Source organism: Macaca mulatta, chromosome 12, assembly GCF_049350105.2.
Source record: "Macaca mulatta isolate MMU2019108-1 chromosome 12, T2T-MMU8v2.0, whole genome shotgun sequence".
Classification (NCBI taxonomy): Eukaryota; Metazoa; Chordata; class Mammalia; order Primates; family Cercopithecidae; genus Macaca; species Macaca mulatta.
Genome location: NC_133417.1, coordinates 113,609,641 through 113,630,931, shown reverse-complemented (window position 1 = coordinate 113,630,931; position 21,291 = coordinate 113,609,641). Strand labels below are relative to the sequence as shown.

Sequence of the window (21,291 nt, the reverse complement as noted above, 5' to 3'; positions counted from 1 at the left end):
TGAGGGTGCCTGTAATCCCAGCTACTTGGGAGGCTGAGGCAAGAGAATTGCTTGAACCTGGGAGGTGGAGGTTGCAGTGAGCCCAGATCATGCCATTGTACTCCAGCTGGGCGACAAGAATGAAACTCCGTCTCAAAATAAATAAATAAATGTCATTTGAATTCTAAACAGTAATCGACGTGCATTTAGGCTATCAGATTTCAAACAAGTGCTAAACCAAAGATGACCGTCACAGGAACAATCATTGAGGTGTAGAAGGCAGACTGCAAGGAGTAAGCAGAGTTAGTGTGAGGTAGCAGTGAGTGGTGTACAACTTCTCAAAGTTCTGTAATAGAGTAACTGAAACAGAAGTTAAAGGCCTAGGAAAAATAAGGGGTACTTTTTGGAGAAAGAGTCAGCCAAAGACAAGAGAGTGATGGATCAAGAGTAAAAAAGAACCATCAGAAATGGCAGTATATTCTCTTTTCACTTGTCTGTCTTTTAAATTTAGAACAGTTGGTTCTTTGAATTGGAGAAATGTGAAAGCATTTTGATAGTCAAAAAAAAAAAGGGACAAAAAAGACCCTCTCAATGTCATTAAAATCAAAGTCTTTAAGGTGGGGCTATTCCTATATGCAGTGTAATCACTTATTTTTACAAACAACCTTGAATCTACTATTTCGATGATATAGGGACAAAAATACATGAAGTATATGAAGTGTAATTGCTTTCAAATAAAAAGCTTTTAGTGCTACTTTCATTTGGAAAAAAGCGAATTATATTCTGGAATATAATATATTAAACTATTTCTAACTTAAGCCTCCACCTCAAAACTACAAATTCTGAGATGCAACAAAGTATTGTCAAAGAATAACATAGAAGACATTTAGGGTTCAGATAAAGATGTTCGTGGTTGAGCTCCGTTAGTCCCAGTGGTCCTTCCAGAGTTTCCTCTGCTCCAGATTATGTGGAAATTTTAGAGTTAAGTACTTCACAGCCCTCTAGTGGCCACTGCTCACCACTACAATTTAATTTTGATACATCTTGACTCCAGCAATGTCCCGGCAAATACCCTCTTCCTCCAACCACATGAGCAGGGACAATTGTTACAGCACCTTGCTAAGTGCCATATAAGAGCAGACAATGTCCTAAAGGTGAGAATTCATCAAGTTAAAAATTTCCTCCACCCTGGCACACATATTTTAGTAAATCTGAAATTTTTTCAATGCAACAAGCAGCAAATAACAATTAGGGCGGGCCAAATTCAAGACAACTAACTCCAAGGATGCACTAAGGGACATTACTACAGCAATATTATCTCTCCATAGCTTTTATTTTTCAGCTTAACAAACCAAAAAAAAAAGATTTACAAAAAGAAAAAAATTCTTTCAATAGGTGAAAACATCAGAAACAGGCTGGGCGCAGTGGCTCAAGCCTGTAATCCCAGCACTTTGGGTGGCCGAGACAGGTGGATCATGAGGTCAGGAGATCGAGACCATCCTGGCTAACACGGTGAAACCCCCGTCTCTACTAAAAAAAAAAAAAAAAAATACAAAACACTAGCCAGGCGAGGTGGCGGGCGCCTGTAGTCCCAGCTACTCGGGAGGCTGAGGCAGGAGAATGGCATGAACCTGGGAGGCGGAGCTTGCAGTGAGCTGAGATCCGGCCACTGCACTCCAGCCTGGGCGACACAGCGAGACTCTGTCTCAAAAAAAAAAAAAAAAAAAGAAAACATCAGAAACAATTCCTAGGCCAGCAGCTACTGATTTACTCATATATCTCACTTTATGGCTTATCTCTTTCAAGACACTTCACTTGGCTCTCTATTTATTTTTCTTCTCTTTTGTTTTAGCCAAAGACATCAGAATACATGTTCTAGAACATAAGTATTTATTTATTCATTTATTTATTTATTTATTTATTTGAGACAGGGTCTCACTCTATCACCCATGCTGCAGTGCAGTGGTGTGAGCTTGGCTCAGTGCAGCCTCCACATCCTGAGTTCAAGCGATCCTCCCACCTCAGCCTCCCGAGTAGCTGGACCTCCAGGCATGTGCCACCACGCCTGGCTAATTTTTTGTATTTTTGGTGGAGACGGGGTTTTGCCATGTTGCCCAGGCTGATTTCGAACTCCTGAGCTCAGGCGATCCACCTGCCTCAGCCTCCCGAAGTGCTGGGATTACAGGCATGAGCCACCACGCCCAGCCAGAACATGTTTTCTTTGGGGTATAAATTGGGGATGGGAACATTGTTCCTAATTTTATCATTAGTGTAATTCTTTGTGTACTCTTTTCCTTTATGTACCTATAATAGACAAAAGTTGTAACTATTGCCTAGAGTAAACGTTTTCCCTGCATTTCAAATATCTTTTTTAGTTGACATGCCCTAGTTTATACATCCACTCCCTCTTATATTAGGTATTCGTTTGTAGTGTTTTGCTATTAAAAATAGTATATTACTTAACAATTCTAAAACTGTACCTACTTGTGAACATTTTAGTTAAGCGAGGGCCAAAAAGCTAATCAAGCTTAGGGTATATTGTTACAAAGTATTCTGGACAAGAAAACTACTTATATGTCCTAACACACACTTCCATGGCCTAGAATAGACTTAAATTGTAATAAACTTGCCCAAAACCAAGGCCCCATCCAGCTCAGGATGATGAGGCTTGACCAAGCATCCTTTCTGGAAAATATTCTTTAGTCTTTCAAATGACAATCTCTTAAATCAATCAAGTGATGTATTACATGGGATAATCTAACAGTGCTTATCACATATAAACACTTAATAAATGTCAACTACTCATGCCTGTAATCGCAGCACCTTATGGGGCCGACGCGGGCGAATCACAAGGTTAGGAGTTTGAGACAAGTCTGGCCAACATGGTGAAACCCTGTCTCTACTAAAAATACAAAAAATTAGCTGGGAGTAGTGGCGGGCACCTGTATTCCCAGCTACTCGGGAGGCTGAGGCAGGATAATCACTTGAACGCGGGAGGCGGAGACTGCAGTGAGCCAAGATCGCACCACTGTACTACAGGCCGGGTGACAGAGTGAGACTCGGTCTCAATCAATCAATCAATCAATGTCAACTATTGAGATTTTCCATCTTGCATTTCTTCAACATTAGTGGTGAACTAAAAAGGAAACAAGTAGGGAAAGTTTGGAAGCAAAACTGACATCTTGTCCTACCTGCCATTATGAGTATGTCATATCACAACACACAGTGAGTGGCAAAAAACTAACACTTTGCTACCTATGATGACTCAGAGTCATCTCATCCAGTGCAAGACCACTAAATCAATTAAACTTTGAGCATTTCCTGAAAGTTACTGCAACCCTAACAATGTTATGCCTGACTGCAATCTCTACAGATATACCATAAAAGTACTATAAGCTTGGTCATGTTGGGAGGAAAATATTTCATCTGTCAACTTAGATCTGAGCGGTCTAGGGCCTGTGAATTAGTGGAAAATACATGAACAGGAGAAAAGTTTATTCTCCATGCCTGAGGGAGCTCTATAAGGAGTCACTTCCCAAAGAGCCAGTGGTAAGGGTTTATATACTAGCTGAGGCTTCAGTGAAAAAGTATAAAAGGTTCTGATAAGACTCATTTACACAACTTTATTTTTTAAGGTCACATTGGCAAACATCTATCACCTCACTGTCTGGAAACTCCCTCACAAGGGGTTTATGATAACAGAACTCTTGGACAGCTCTGCTTTCGGTCAGATAAGGCTTCTTTCCGGGATTGTTTGTCCACATGTTTTCAGTTTAAAGGAATCTTTATGCCTTTCTGGTGGTGATATGGTTTGGATATTTGTCGCCTCCAAATCTCATGTTGAAATACGATCCCCAAGTTGGAGGTAGGGCCTAGGGGGAAGTGTTTGAGTGAAGGGGCAGATCCCTCGTGAATGGTTTGGTGCCATCCCCATGGTGATGAGTGAGTTCTGGCTCTGGTTACTTCACATGAGAGCCGGTTGTTTAAAGAGCCTGGCACCCCCCGACCCTCTCTCCTGCTCCCTCTCTCACCATGTAAGATGCGTGCTCCCCCTTCACCTTCAGCTATGATTGTAAGCTCCCTGAAGCCCTCACCAGAAGCTGAGCACATGCCGATGCCATGCCTATACACTCTGCAGAACTGTGAGACAATGAAGCCTCTTTTCGTTATAAATTTCCCAGCCTCCACGTATCTCTTCATAGCAATGCAAATGAGCTAACACAGGTGGGTATAAACTGGGGATGGGAGGTGGGTTGTTCGTTCCTTCATTTGCCCCATTTGAAACTTCACATGAAGTTTCACAAAGATTGGATCATTTCCTATGTAGAAAAGACTCATATTAGGAGTTGGGAGGTAACAGAAGGTAATGAAAGAAGAACATAGATTACAACAGAGAAAAATCTGAACACACTGGTCCATATTCTGTTGAACCAGTCTCCCAGTTGTGGGAATAGGTCGGTTCATCAGTTAATTGGACTATGCCTTACCTAATGTAGAATCTTGACCTTTCTTTTTTTTTTTTTTTGAGACAGAGTCTCGCTCTGTCGCCCAGGCTGGAGTGCAATGGTGCAATCTCTGCTCACTGCAAGCTCCACCTCCTGGGTTCACGCCATTCTCCTGCCTCAGCCTCCCAAGTAGCTGGGACAGGCGCCCGCCACCACGCCTGGCTAATTTTTTTGTATTTTTAGAAGAGACAGGATTTCACCGTGTTAGCCAGAGCGGTCTCAATCTCCTGACCTCGTGATCCGCCCACCCCGGCCTCCCAAAGTGCTATGATTGCAGACGTGAGCCACCATGCCCGGCCAACCTTTCTTTTTAAATGATATAGATTAGACACAATTTTTCCTTTCTAATTTATATAGAAGTCGCATTGTTGCCAGTGATTGTACAAGCTCCCTTCTGGTGGGCAGTCAGCATATCTAGGACACAATTTTGGAGTACAACAGAGGCTACACTGCTAACTTGTAAATGGCATGCTTCCCAGTCTGTATAGTGGCACCAGATGCTTGTTCATTACTTTGGAATGCTTAGGATTGTTCTTTCTACATCATACATTGCCAGGCTTTGGAAAAGCCTTTTCATTACTTAGAACTTAGGGTTGCAATACACAAGTGGGTTGTCTATGATGTTTCATCAGGTTTATCTACATGGCATTAATTTATATATAAAAGAGCCCCAGTTGTAATGTGGCTAGTATTCAAAGTGGGGTATCTGGTAAGGGAAGGCACCAGATATCCAAGTTCACATTTCTCTAACCACTTAGGTAGGAATCTTTTATATATCTTATTGCCACATAAAAATGAGACCAGGTCAGGCACAGTGGTTCACGCCTGTAATCCCAGCACTTTGGGAGGCCGAGGCTGGCGGATCACTTGAGGTCAAGAGTTTGAGACCAGCCTGGCCAACATGGGGAAATCCTGTCTCTACTAAAACTACAAAAATAAGCTGGGCATGGTGGTGGGTACCTGTACTCCCAACTACTTGGGAGGCTGAGGCAGGAGAATCGCTTGAACCCAGGAGGTGGAGGCTGCAGTGAGCCGAGAGTAACAGAGTGAGATTCCGTCTCAAAAAAAAAAAAAAAAGAGACCAGTGTTGGTTTAGACAAGGTCATAGTGGAACCTGTGAACAACCAAATTGGAATTCTGTGTCTTTCACAACCCTTATCATCAATCATGTTGGCATCTGCACATCCTCAATTCCAGTGTGCTTCTGTTAGGCTATGAGGGTAAAACAGGTTGTGAAACACCTGACAGAGAAACCCTTTAATTTAGACTTGGTAACTATAGAAATGTATTTTATTTATTGACCAAGTTAAGGTCCATCTATCCAACTGTAGTCACGGGTGTTGGTCAAGCCAACTAGGGGAACACTTGAGCTATTCCATATCCCACTATTTTTTCCTACAAACCAGGAATATTATCCTGTAATCTGATATTCACTCACATTGAAATACTTAGTTATAATCCAAGTAACAAGGACAGTGCAGGGTTGTTTAGTGCCATCTGTGAAGCCAAACCACAGAATTTGCTAGCAATACATTTTTGAAATGTTACCCAGAAAAGGTCCAGTACTCTATTTATTTTCAATGTAGAGAGATTTCCTTCCAATAGTCTTACTTGGGTAAGTAACAGACAAACAGAGAGCCAAATCATGAGTGAACCCCCATTCACAATTGCTTCAAAGAGAATAAAATACCTAGGAATGCAACTTACAAGGGATGTCAAGGACCTCTTCAAGGAGAACTACAAAGCACTGCTCAATGAAATAAAAGAGGACACAAACAATTGGAAGAATAGTCCATGCTCATGGATAGGAAGAAACAATATCGTGAAAATGGCCATACTGCCCAAGGTAATTTATAGATTCAATGCCATCCCCATTAAGCTACCAATGACTTTCTTCACAGAATTGAAAAAACTACTTTAAAGTTCATATGGAACCAAAAAAGAGCCCGCATTGCCAAGGCAATCCTAAGCCAAAAGAACAAAGTTGGAGACATCACACTACCTGACTTCAAACTATACTACAAGGCTACAGTAACCAAAACAGCATAGTATTGGTACCAAAACAGAGATATAGACCAATGGAATAGAACAGAGCCCTCAGAAATAATACCACACATCTACAGCCATCTGATCTTTGACAAACCTGACAAAAACAAGAAATGGGAAAAGGATTCCCTATTTAATAAATGGTGCTGGGAAAACTGGCTAGTCATATGTAGAAAGCTAAAACTGGATCCCTTCCTTACACCTTATAGAAAAATTAATTCAAGATGGATTAGAGACTAAATGTTAGACCTAAAACCATAAAAACCCTAGAAGAAAACCTAGGCAATACCATTCAGGACATAGGCATGGGCAAGGACTTCATGTCTAAAACACCAAAAACAACGGCAACAAAAGCCAAAATTGACAAATGGGATCTAATTAAACTAATGAACTTCTGCTCAGTAAAAGAAACTATCATCAGAGTGAACAGGCAACCTACAGAATGGGAGAAAATTTTTGCAATCTACCCATCTGACAAAAGGCTAATATCCAGAATCTACAAAGAACTCAAACAAATTTACAAGAAAAAAACAAACAACACCATCAAAAAGTGGGCAAAGGATATGAATAGACACTTCTCAGAAGAAGACATTTATGCAGCCAACAGACACATGAAAAATTGCTCATCATCACTGGCCATCAGAGAATTGCAAATCAAAACCACAATGAGATACCATCTCACACCAGTTAGAATAGCAATCATTAAAAAGTCAGGAAACAACAGGTGCTGGAGAGGATGTGGAGAAATAGGAACACTTTTACACTGTTGGTGGGACCGTAAACTAGTTCAACCATTGTGGAAGACAGTGTGGCAATTCCTCAAGGATCTAGAACTAGAAATACCATTTGACCCCGCGATCCCATTACTGGGTATATACCCAAAGGATTATAAATCATGCCGCTATAAAGACACAAGCACACATATGTTTATTGTCGCACTGTTCCCAATAGCAAAGACTTGGAACCAACCCAAATGTCCATCAGTGACAGACTGGATTAAGAAAATGTGGCACATATATACCATGGAATACTATGCAGCCATAAAAAGGATGGGTTCATGTCCTTTGTAGGGACATGGATGCAGCTGGAAACCATCATTCTCAGCAAACTATCGCAAGAACAGAAAACCAAATACCGCATGCTCTCACTCATAGGTGGGAATTGAACAATGAGATCACAGGAAGGGGAACATCACATACCAGGGCCTGTCGTGGGGTGGGGGGACCGGGGGAGAGACAGCATTAGGAGATATACCTAATGTAAATGATAAGTTAATGGGTGCAGCACACCAACATGGCACATTTATACATATGTAACAAACCTGCTGTTGTGCACATGTACCCTAGAACTTAAAGTATAACAGAAAATTTAAAAAAAAAAAAGCTTTTGTTCATCAAAGGACACAACAGTGAAAAGGCAACCTACAGAATAAGGGAAAATATTTGTAAATCATATATCTGATAAGATGATAGCATGCATAATATATAAAGAACTCCTACAATGCAACAATAAAACAATCAAATTACTCTATTTTTAAAAATGGACAAAGCAACAAAAACAAAAATTGACAAGTAGTACCTAACTAAACTAAAGAGCTTCTGCACAGCAAAAGAAACTATCAACAGAGTAAACAACCTATGGAAATGGAGAAAATATTCACAAACTATGCATCTGACAAAGGTCTAATATCCAGAATCTACATGAAACTTAACAAGCAAAAAACAAAGAAGCCCATTAAAAAGTGGGCAAAGGATATGAGCAGACACTTCTCAAAAGAAGACACATGCAGCCAACAAGCATTTGAAAAAATGCTCTACATCACTAATCATCAGAGAAATGCAAGTCAAAACCACAGAGAGATACAATCTCATATGAGTCAAAATGGCTATCATTAAAAAGTCAAAAAATAACAGATGTTAGTGAGGTTGTGGAGAAAATGGAACACTTAGACATTGCTGATGGGAATGTAAGTTAGTTCAGCCACTGGGGAAAGAGGTTTAGAATTTCTTAAAGAACTTAAAAGTGAATTATCATTCGACCCAGCAACTCCATTACTGGGTATATACCCAAAGAAATGTAAATTGTTCTGCCACAAAGACACATGCACACATATGTTCATCATAGCACTATTCACAATATCAAAGACATGGAATCAACCTAGATGCCCATCAGCAGTGGACTGGATAAAGAAAATGTGGTACATATACACCACAGAATACTATGCAGCGATAAAGAAGAATGAAATCATGTCCTTTGCAGCAACATAGATGCTGCTGGAGGCCATCATTCTAAGCAAGTTAATGCAAGAACAGAAAACCAAATATCACATTTTCTCACTTATAAGTGGGAGCTAAACATTGAGTACACACGGACACTAAGAAGGGAATAATAAACACTGGGGCCTACTTCAGGGTGGAGGGTGGAAGAAGGGGGAAGGTCAAAAAACTACCTATCAGGTACTATGCTCATTTACCTAGGCGACCAAATAATCTGTACAACAAACCCCCATGACACACAATTTATCCATGTAACAAACCTGCACATGTACCCCCAAACCTAAAATAAAAGTTGGAAGGAAAAACAATAGGCAAAAGACTTGAATAGACATTTTTTCCAAAGATGATATATAAATGACCAACAAGCATATGGAAGGATGCTCAACACCACCAATCATCAGAGATGTACAAATCAGAACCACAGTGAAATGTCACCTCACACCCATTAGGACATCCACTAAACGCACACACACACACACACACACACAAACAAGTGTTGGTAAGGATGTAGAGAAATTGAAACCCTGTGCACTCTTGGTAAGATTATAAAATGGTGCAACCACTATGGAAAACAATATGGAATTTCCTCAAAATATTAAAATTAGAACCACCAAATCATCCAGCAATCCACTTCTCGGTATTTACCCAAAATAACTCCAAGCAGAGTCTCAAAGAAGTATTTGCATACCCATGGTTACAGCAGCATTACTCATGACAGCCAAAAGGTGGAAGCAACCTGTATCAGTCAGAATTCTCCAAAGAAACAGACATATATATGATACCTATGCATCTATGATATAGATATATCTATATAAATATGAGACATCTATATATAGATGATTAGATATATAGAGATGAAGTAGATACACAGATACCATATGTGAGACATCTATATAGAGAGACATTGATATACATATGAGACATCTATTTATCTATGGGATTGATATATAGATATCATATCTATATGAAATAGATACATAGAGGAAATTTATTATGGGGATTAGCTCACATGATTATGGAGGTCAAGAAGTCCCACAATATGCCGTATGGAAGCTAGAGAACTAGGAAAGTTCATGCTGTAATTCAGTTCAAGTCCAAAGGCCTGAGAATCAGGGAAACATACAGTGAAACCGCAGTCTGAGTCCAAAAGCCTAAGAACCAGGGAAACCACTGGTATAACTTCTGGGGTCTGAAGGCCTGAGAACCAGAAGTTCTGATGTCTGATGGCAGAAGATAGATGTCCCAGCTCAAGGGCACGGGGGTGGTGGGGAGAGAATTGGTCCCTTCTCCACCTTTTTGTTTTGTTCTGGCCCATCCACATTGATGAGGGCAGATCTTCTTTATTCAGCCTGCCAATTCAAATGCTAGTCTCTTCTGGAAATAATGTTTCACCAGCTATCTGGGCAACCCTTTGCCCAGTCAAGCTGACACATAATTAAACATCACACAACCCAAACATTTGAAGAAAAATGAATGGATAAACAAAATGTGGTATATACATACAAAGGAATAGTCTTTATCCTTTTTTAAAAAAAAAAAAAAAGAAAAGAAAAAGAAATCCTGACGCGCTACAACTTGAATGAACCTTAAGAAATTATGCTAAGTGATGTAACCGGCAAGAAAAAACAAATACTTATGAACGCATTTATATGAGGTAATGTAAGTAGTCAAATTCATAGAAACAGAAACAGTAATTACCTGGAGCTTGGGAGTAGGGGGAAAGAGGAGTTACTTAGTTTTGCAAGATGGAAAAAGTTGTGGAGCTCTGTTTCACAACAACACAGTTACACTTAACACTACCAGATTTTACAATTAAATAATGGCTAAAATGGTAAAATTGCATTATGCATTTTTTACTTCAAAAAACCAGAGCACTGGTTGTGTGCGTCCTGCCCAGAGTCTGCAGCTGGAGTACTCTGAAAAGGAGAGCAACTACAACCTCCCACAGCTGACTGCAGGAACCCATCGCTGCCAAGCCTGGAGCAAGGGCCGCACCCAGATGGCCACCATCTGCCTCAACAACCACGAAGTGCACAGCTGTAAGAGTGGGGCCAAGTGGGCCAAGGTGCCCGAGCTCAAGGAGCACCACGGGCAGGTAACAGGCATCAACTGGGCCTCCAAGAGTAACCTCATCATGACCTGTGGCACAGGCCACAAGGCCTCTGTGTGGACGCTGATGGACTGGGCGGGTAAGTCCACACCCACTGCCTGCTGTGTGTGCTAGGCCCACAGGACAAGTTTGCTGTGGGTGGCAGCTGTGTGTTATCGCCATCTGTTATTTCCAGTGGGAGAATAACTGGTGGGTGTGCAAGTACATCAAGAAGCCCATTGACTCCACCATCCTCAGCCTGGACTGGCATCCCAGCAACGTGCTCCTGGCTGATGCCTCCTGCGACGTCAAGCACAGGATCCTCGGTATACATCAAGTGCGTGGAGGAGCGGCCGGCACCTCCACCATGGGACTCCAACATACCCTTTGGGGTGCTGATGTCTGAGGCCAGCAGTAGGTGCGGCTGGGTACTCAGGTTGGTTTCTCAGTCAAAGGGTGCCCTACGGCCTGGGTCAGCCAAGACAGCACTGCGTGCCTGGCTGATGCCAACAAGAGGAGGGCCTTGCAACCCTGGTACCCAGCTTCATCACAGAAGGCACCTGGTGGCAGCAGGCCACGACTGCTTCCAGGTGCTGTTTTACCCTGGCGCTTGGTGGGTGGCTGGATGGACGAGGCCAGGTAGAGCTCCTAGGGTGGCTTGCCACCCGCCAGACTCCAGAGCCTCAAGAGAGCGGGAGGGCGGCAGGGCCCTGGGAGAGGCCTCCACTTGCTGCACAAGCACAGTCTCAGCCAGGTCTGGCCCAGAACCACGGTTCTGCACCCCAGGCATGCCCAGCGCCTGAGCAAGGACCTCAGGACCAAGTGACCTGCGAGGAGCACTCTGACCTCATCCCAGCTAGGGAAGGGACCCCGAGGGGCTCGGGGAGGCCACGGCTCCGGGTGTGACACGAAAGTTCCTAGGGACCAGTAGGAGACCCCGTGGGGGCTGCTTCCGCGGAAGGCGGGAGGACAAGTGGGGAGCTCTTCTTACCTGTTCAAGGAACCTGTGCCTTCTTCTTGAAGAAATGCTTTCGTTTACCGTAGAAAAAGAAGAGAAAAGAAAAAGCACTATGCTGGTGATAAACTGCTTCGAAGCATAAAAAGGTCGTTTTCAAGGGAAAAATCATTTTTAAAAACTCTCCATTTTTTAAAATATTAACCCAGGAATTTTATCAGATAATTTCTCTCCAAGAAACCTGTGGGTGGATGGGGACTGGAGAGCTGGCTGCCTCCCGAGCCACATTCGCTCCTCCCGCCCAGCACGAGAACATGGAGGCAGCGACTGGGCGCCCCGCAGATCTGCCACCTCCCAGTCTCCCTGCACAGCTGGCCACCAGCCCAGCCACCTCTCAGGGCACGCTCTACCCAGTGACCCTCGCCTTCCCTTGCATGAACCCAGGCAGGGGATGGGTCTCCTGGCTTCGTGCCCACAGGTGTGAGTTCCTGTGGGACGGAAGCCTCCCCCTCCCCTCGCGTAGGGGGACCTTTGGTCCCCTGGAGCACGAAGGCACTGGCAGAGGAGAGCCCTGCCCACCCACAAGCTCAGCCAATCGCAAATGGAAGAGGGCGGGACTTCTTCCTTTAGTGCCCTATCAGAAGAAGAAGGGCAATGCTGCTTGCCCATTATTGGCTGAAATGAACTGTGGGTTTACCTAAGTTACGGATTCTCCAGTGGTTAACCAGGAAGAGAACAGAAGAACAGAAAGCGACACTGCCAGGCCAGATGAAGCAGAATAGTCTGGAGGCAGGGAACCTAAGGCCGATTCAGAGTGACTCCCTTTGCAAGCACCCTCCTCCCTTTTCTGCATGGCAGACGGAAAATTTAAAGTATCTCTGATTGACTGCTTTCTGCAACCAGACATTGGCATAGGAGTGTAACTTTGTAACTTCACTTCAGCCTCTGATTGGTTGCTTTCCACAACCAATCAGATGCTTGCATAGGCTGTAACCTTTGTAACTTGAGCTTCTGATTGGTTGTTTTCCACAACCAGACGCTTGCATAGGGTTTAACCTTTCTAACTTCACTTCAGCCTGATGGGTTGCTTTCTGCAACACATCAGACTGATTGCAGGCCACTAATTCATTTACACAGGGTGTACACCAAGTAACCAATGGGAAATCCCTAGAGGGTATTTAAACCCCAGAAAGTTCTGTAACGGGAGCTCTTGTGCCCCAGTGCTCCAACCCTGTGGAATGAATGTACTTTCGTTTTCAATAAATCTCTGCTTTTGTTGCTTCATTCTTTCCTTGCTTTGTGTGTTTTGTCCAATTCTTTGTTCAAAACGCCAAGAACCTGGACACCCTCCATCAGTAACACAGAGACTAGGCTTGCAAGACAAACTCCATTTCCTTTTGTTGTCAATTTCTTCAAGCAGATTCAAAACTAAGTTGAGTAAGCAGATTCTCAGTTTGTTAAGATTTCTTTATTTACATTACAAGTCTCCAAAAGTTCAAGGCAGTTATCTTTTAAATAACATATCAATCATATAAAATAGCTAGAACCAAAGTAGAGAAATATATACAATATAATACATTAAGTACTTTCAATATAGTGGCATTTTTCATATTAAATTAAAAGAGGCTACTATGATTTACAATGTCATTTCTCTCGTTTAAAATTCAACATGTCAAAAGACAATGTACATTTTTTACAAAACTGACACAGCAGTATTAAAACTGCTAATGATTGTAGTTTTTATTTTTTCTATAATACACTGCACCTGTGTTACAAAAACAAACAAAAAAAAACAAAAAGGGATTGCACTAGATGGTTTAAATACTGCATAAGTCAGTATATTAATACTTGAGGAATAATGAATGGCTTGATCCGTTTTATGATCAGGCTCATTCACAACACTTTTCACTCTTCAAGCTCAGCAAACTCCTACAGATAATTACTTCCCTTGGCAGTTTTACACAGGGTCACTGCAAATGGGTAAAATGTCATGAAGCTGATGACCACAAAGTCATCACAAAAGCTGATGTCAATATAACCCTAGTATTTACAATATCTAATAACAGCTAAAGCTAGAAAACCACTCACTGCTAAATCATGGAAAAAATTATAGTTTGTAAGAAATTTTGAATATAAAGTATTCAATAAACTACAAAAGAGCTTGCAACAGCTTATTCCCATTATTTTTCTTATGTCAGAATTAGAAAAAAGTAAATCCTTCCTATTTTTTAATAAGTTTTGATGGCATCAAAAAGCTTCACATTTATAAATAAGATTTTTGTACAAAGCAACATGTTACTGACATAGTTTTCTCTTGCTACTATCAATTATTCTTGGGACTCATATTGTATGTTAAGGAAGGAAGTATTAAGATTTCTTCCTCATTCCTAAATTTTCAGAATATACTCTAGGCCTTGAAGGAGAGGAAAACAGCCATTCAATATTTAACACTGAGTAGTACAGTATTTGAAATATCTCGTATCTATGATAGTGGCCTAAACAAGAGCAGCAAGGGACCAGACATACAGTTCTACCACTCAACAGAAATAGTCAAATTTTACATTTCCCCTTCATTAATGTTGTCCAATTTTAAAAGGACAGATTACCTTTGCAAGGCAGCAACTACTGTTTCAGAATGTATTATATTGAAAATTTTTGCCACAAAGTTACCTACTAGACAAAAGTACTTTAAAACACAGTTGTTCAAGCCATGGGCAAGGAAAACAAAATCAACAGGACACATTATTGTCAGAAGCCATTCCTACTGAGCATTCCTGCTATGCACATAGAATTGAAACTAAAAGAAACAACCTTATTGCACCTAGTAGGAGACACCTTATACTTCAAGCGTTCATGACTAGGGGAGTACAGGAAATGGACAGGATAAATAACACTAAGTATCCTCACAGAAAAAATGAACAGAGACAAGACACTGTTGGCATTTTAAGTCAGATACAAAATCCATTGTTCCTGGACACAAAATAAGTGAATAATGTTCCACATTTATTTTTTTACTTCTGTACAGCTCCTTTACTAGTCTTTGATTTCAAAACTAAAATCCTCAGTGTTTTGTGTATCTTTAAAAGGCACATACACATTTTTAAAAGGGGCCAAGCGGAACTTAGCATCACATTAGTCATAAGTCCTTGGTCAACTTACTTCCAGTTCAAAACAAACCACATTTTTAATAAGCACCAAATACCAACCTACTGCCTTCATTCTCTAAAGCAAATTTTCTATAATGTTCCTACTCAAGTATTCATCATACTGTGTAACTGAACTTGTCCAGATTTCTTATTATGTGAAGGCTAATGTGCTATTATTATAGGCAGTCCAAAAACAGTGATATCCTTACAACTTTATAAATCCCTAAATTATCCTTGTTACAAAAAGAAGTCAAGAGGAAATATTCTGGGGTTACAGTATTTCCTTAAAGATAGTTTACTACTTCTGATCACTTTTTAAACAAAAATGCTATTAAACAAGAAGTTCCTTACTAAGAACTTTCTTTTTTTTTTTTTTGTTTCATTTTGTTTTTTTGAGACAGAGTCTTGCTCTGTTGCCCAGGCTAGAAAGCAATGGTATAATCCCAGCTCACCGCAGTCTCCGCCTCCCAGGTTCAAACAATTCTCCTGCCTCAGCCACCCAAGTAGTTGGGGTTACAGGTATATGCCACCACGCCTGGCTAATTTTTTGTCTTTTTAGTAGAGACGGGGTTTCGTCATGTTGGCCAGGCTGGTCTTGAACTCCTGACCTCGGGTGATCTGCCCGCCTCGGCCTCCCAAAGGGCTAGGATTATAGGCATGAGCCATCGCACCCAGCCTATTTCTTAACATTTCTTAGCAGTCAGAACTAGCCATTATGTAGAAAGCTGGAAAGGGGATGTCCAAGTGGAAATTTTTTTATTTTATAGATGCCACTAATAAATTGCTGGTTATACTGAAAAGACACTTTGCCTCTGTGAAAAAAACAAGTGTTTCCCTCTCACTCAATTTCTTGGATTGGGCCTAATTTATTTTATATTTTAAAAATCCTTCATTAATAATTATTTCATTAGGGTTTAGTAACTACAGACTCATTTACTAATGATTTATTATGATACCCTGAAAATAGAGAAAAAACCCTAGAATATGAGCATATGCAAGTAAATGCAGTTTAATATATCAATTGCACAAAAGTTTTAAACAAGTTTTAAAAATATCGCAAAAAGAAGGCTTAAAGTTAATGGCTGTAGCCTCCTGTCATCTACAGAGAAAACAAAATTTTAAAACATAAAACATACTCAAAAACAGGCAAGCTGGAAAGATAAAGAACATGACAGGATTCTCAGTTTAAGTCAAATTCCTCAATAAAACAATAAATGCCCACGTGTTTAACTGGCCATTAATGGAATAAATCAGAATTTTTGTAAAGGTTTCAGAAATTCTAATAAGTAACATTAAATTATTACAGAAAAACACAAAACAAATTCAGCAGCTCTACAAATGCTTTCTAAGTAGAGAATGTGTTAAATGTGATGCCAGGATAGTCAATTTATGAGACATTGTTTTCTTCTTAAAACAATTAAGCTAGCAAATTTAACCCATTTTTTACCCTATCTACTCATCTCCAACTTTAGCCCTTTGAAACATGTCTGTATTTTAGCTTAAGAAAATTTTCACGCCACTTCCCAACCTATAGACAGCTAATCCACAGGTATCAAAAACCAAAGTGCAAATTCATGGGAGTTTTTACCATTCCATTACGGACAGTCTAAAGAGCCACAGAACTGAAAAGCCTTTGTATACAGTGGTGAACACGATGAACAAATAAAACATGTAGCTTATTTTTGGTCCTTTGTTCCTGTCCCCTTTTCCTTCACAGTCCATTTCAAAATATGCGCTTGATTTCAGCAATTCAGACCCAAGCCTGTCCAGTGGTCTGGTACCATTAGGAAATACTTGTCCATTGCCTCACAAAACCTAGTCCTGTATAACTCCGGAGACACCACTGTTGGCATTTTACCTAAGATTATGAAAGAGAAAAGGGGGGGAAAGCTGTTAAATGATTGGGCAACTGAAGTCAACTGACCATGTTCTTTCATATAAACTGCCATAAAGACACACATGCAGAAGCAGTCTAAGTGAGCAGCAAAGGTTATCTGCTATGCCACATGGCATGGGACAAGGTCCTACCTGGTAGGAGTTTCTGTTTAAAAAGACTAGCTCCTGCCTAGAGATGAGAGATGTCTAGAAGCACAAATGAGGCTAACAGTGCTTAGAGAACTTGGAAGTCTCAAGTGTTAATTAAAGACAATCTCTTATTCAGAACATCTGGCTTTTTAAGAAATCTTTTTGAGAACCTCTGACATTTTAACTCAAATGTACACCCAGTATTTCCCCACCTATACAATTCTCATTATTGTTTGGTCACTTTAGAAATGACAATGAAATCAATGATAATCACTTATTTTTTACAACTAAAAAAAAGAATCAGTATCCACTTTTAAAATTTTAACTGATAAGAAATATATGTGAACAATTTAAACAAAACAAAAATTCTGCTCACCTTGTCCGCCTAAAATTCCTGTTGATTTCACAACCATCTCAAGCTTTTTGTCCCATGTAAATGTTCGAATATAATCTGGGGGTAGAAAGAGTGAAATTAGCAATAAAGCTATGTTAATAAATATAATCAAATGACAATAGCAATGACTATTACTACTACTTCTATGACAGTTAACTTTTACTGAGTGCTAATAATGTGCCAAGTGCTGTGCTCAGGGTTTTCTCCACACTAACTTGTTTAATCCTCACAACAATCACAAAGGGCCTCATTTATAAGTGACTTTTTGAATTCACATATTTTTGGTAAAGATAATGAAAATGAGGAAACTGAGTAGAAGAGACTAGAATAAAAAACTGTTATTTGTGAAATTTCAAATGAAAGTTTGTGAAAATATTCAATAAGCTATTAGACCAAGTTCAACAGAATCTTTAAAATTTGACTCTGACTTCAATCATGAAATATAAGTAGGATACTCATTGACTTACCTATAATTCCAACTACTAGCTCATTGCTAGTATCATCTCGCCCAACTAGCAAAGAATAATCTATAATGAGGTGGCTAGAAAGGAAATGGGAGTCACTATGGATCGAGGTTCTCAGCACAGCTTTGGAATGAGAACGAATGTATAAAGGGTTGTCTCGAACCATCTTTAGGAGATTTTCATCTAGCAGGACCACATCACAACTCTCTTTTCCAGTGTCAGTTTTTACATTCCGATTCCTAAGAGAGCCCTTCAAATCAAAAACCTAGGAGAAAGAAAATGCTTTGTCACTTATGTGTGGGTTGCCACAAATTAGTTAATGTAAGTAAATCAAAAAGGCAGAAAGACTCCTTATAGTCAGTACCATTACATACACTCCAAAGTTTAACTGAAAATTGAATCATAAGTTTTTAAATGCATGTTGATATCATTGTATAGTACATAAAATACACAGTAATATAATTCTATCATTTAAAATTAACACCTAGGTACTCAATTACTGAAACATTTCCGAAATACACTGGCCAATTTAATCAACTTTAAGATACATTAACAAGTAACTCCAGAAATATATCATTGGATCACAAAACAGTGTTTAAAAGAGAGACAGAGAGAGATGCAAATAGTCTTAAGAAACAAAGTTTTGATACCAAACTCTGGACACTTACTTACAGCAATGTAGAAGAGCATAACGTAGGAATATTTGGGTGGTAGGAAAAGCAATGCACTCAAAGGACAGGGGACTTGAGTACCAGGACCAGTACAACCTGTAGTATATTCTACAGACCAATGCTGGTCAGCTGCTCCTGGCTCACTACGACATTAGGGAACTAGTGCCAGAATATAAATCAATTACATTATTAAGTATATTATTTAGTTCAGCTGACATTTTTCTCATAGAAGGTGTTCTCAGTGAAGAAAGCAGTGCACTGAATTACATTCTAGCACACACGTTCCTTATCTCATCACAGACTACAAACAGTTCAAGGACTAGCTCTTTGAAGAGTACTGTTTTAGAATCTAGACTAACCTGAGTCTAGGAATAACTGAGTGATTTTGATTAAGTACTTAATTTCTGTAGGTGTCAGCTTCTTAATCTTTAAAAAAGATGTGGGAAGTAGATCTGCCTTCTTATTCTACCAATTCTGTGATTCTAGAATATTGGATATGCTGTATTTTAAGACCGCCCCACAAGAATAATTCCTCTTCGTTCTTTCTCCAAGGCTGAGCAAGTCAAAAGTTAAATATGGGCTAGTAACCAAAGTTAAATATTTACTATAAAATAGGATGTTACTCTCTGATTCACTGTATTTAAGAACCAAAGGTACAAAAGGTTCCAGTAGCTAAATGCTTCACATAGTCCAATACCCTTACCTGTGCCATCTTTCTCCCATAGAAAAGATTTTCCATGACAAGGAGATCTAACTTCTTCTCAGTGTTGTTCTGAGAGTTCTTATAACCAATTCTGTAAACTCCAAGAATTTTGGCCAATGCCGTGGGCCTCTAATCAAGAGAAGGTCAAAATAAATTCTTATCAAAAAGGGTTATTTATAATTTAATACCAATGTAAGGATTATCCATGTAATAACTGAACATAATTTTCTATTAATATGACCAGAGGACTTTGAAAAAAACTCAAACTCTTGAATCTCAGAAGTGAGTATACCAGCAATGCCAATAAAAATATTAGATCCTTAACATTCTCCCAAGGAATAATCCTTCAGTTGATCAAATTCAAAAACTTCATTATGACATGTAATTTCCCCCAAAACTATGCAATAAACCATGATAACTTCAAAAAAAACCCCAAAACTATGTAACTCTTTCATGATTCTAAGATGACAGTTGGGTTGGGGTGGGGGGCACTGGTGGCTGCTCAATGACAAGTGGGCAAACCTGGGCCACTGGCTGCCTCTCTTTCTAGCTAAAGGAAGTATCCCCTTGTTTCTCAATACACGTTTCAGTCTCAGCAAAATTACCAACTACTGAATGTGCACCTAATTTCATCCAGTCTTAATGTCTTAAGTGATTTTTTATATAAACTAATTAAAGGCAACTTGCTCAAGATCATTTGGTTCCTCACTAACAAACGCAGGAAATACAGAGTTTAAGATCTCTGAGTCCTATAATACCTCAATAGCATAATAGAGATCGATTCCTGTCCTGCATATATCTTACCACAGAGAAAACTGCCATTAGGACTGTTACAGTTTGGATGTTTGCCCCTGCAAATCTCATGTTGAAATGTTATCTGCAATGCTGAAGGTGCGGCCTGCTGAGAGGTATTTGGGTCATGGGAGTGGAACCCTCATGAATGGCTTGGTGTCCTCCTTTTAGTAATAAGTTCTTGCTCTGAGTTCACACAAGATCTGGTTAGTTAAAAGAATGCAGCACTTCCCCACCCCCAACCCCACTCTCTTGCTCCATCTCTCACCATGTGACATGCTGGCTCCCCTTGCCCTCCACCATGACTGTAAGCTTCCTGAGGCCCTCACCAGAAACAGATGCTACCAGAATTATGCTTTGTATACACAGCCTGCAGCACCATGAGCCAAATAAACATCTTTTCTTTACAAATTACCCTGCCTCAGGTATTTCTTTATAGCAACACAAGAACCGACTAACAGAAAGACTCAGGATGTGAAAAAAGCCACCAAACTTTGATTACAGACCACGGTTTCAGATTTCTACCTTTTGTTGAACAGCATTTGTAATATAATTGAAGTAATGTGGTGCAAAGTCGAGGAAAGACTGGACTTCCAGACGAGGCATTTGCTTCAAAATAAATCTATCATCTAAAAGGCAGAAATTTTATGTGTTTACTCAATCACGATATATATTGTAATCTATAATACATCATTCCAAAGATCCTAAATGATTGGGTTGTTTTATGATTTTAAGGGAAATTTTCTAATGTCAGTGAAAATTTTCATCAGAACATAATTCTCAATGAACTGAAGGGATCCTATGGATTTATGTAGTCAAATACCCTCTACTTTTGTCAATAACACATCTAAGTTCAGTTCTAGAAGATCTACTTTTCAAAACTACCAAACAAAACTTTATAAACACCTCTGTTAAATCTAGTAGGTCATAGTTATGAAAGTTCTTATTAAGCAATATCCTTCCTGCTGCATTTTCTGAGGGAAAGAGATGGAGACTACTGAACCAATCAATAAACAATGAGAAAGGCTCACCTTCAGTTGCATAGAAGGCAGCTCCTGATTTGCCTCCCCGGGCCTGCCAGGGGGATGAGTGGGAGAGGGAACGAATGAAATCTTCCTCACTGCTGTCCAGAATCACTTCACGCATCTTATGAAACTCTCCCGCATAGTAGAGCCGACAGTAAAACTTGGCATTAGCATCAGAAAATTCTATAAACAACAGAAGTTTTATAAAAAAGCTTTACGAC

General features: G+C 40.0%; 1 protein-coding gene across 50 annotated transcripts in view; it reads right to left on the bottom strand.

Moving 5' to 3' along the window:
• Positions 1-13,303: 13,303 nt before the first annotated feature.
• The window catches only part of PIKFYVE (phosphoinositide kinase, FYVE-type zinc finger containing), a 92,395-nt gene continuing 84,407 nt past the window's right edge, over positions 13,304-21,291 (bottom strand). For all 50 annotated transcript variants that reach the window (XM_015110821.3, XM_015110826.3, XM_015110824.3 and 47 more), the window contains 6 exons: positions 21,077-21,253; positions 20,571-20,674; positions 19,254-19,382; positions 17,883-18,144; positions 17,398-17,472; positions 13,304-16,854 (listed from right to left, as the gene is read on the bottom strand). In XM_015110821.3, the coding sequence (XP_014966307.3) occupies positions 16,739-16,854; positions 17,398-17,472; positions 17,883-18,144; positions 19,254-19,382; positions 20,571-20,674; positions 21,077-21,253 (863 nt within the window). In that variant the 3' untranslated portion in view covers positions 13,304-16,738. The remainder of the gene's footprint in view (positions 16,855-17,397; positions 17,473-17,882; positions 18,145-19,253; positions 19,383-20,570; positions 20,675-21,076; positions 21,254-21,291) is intronic.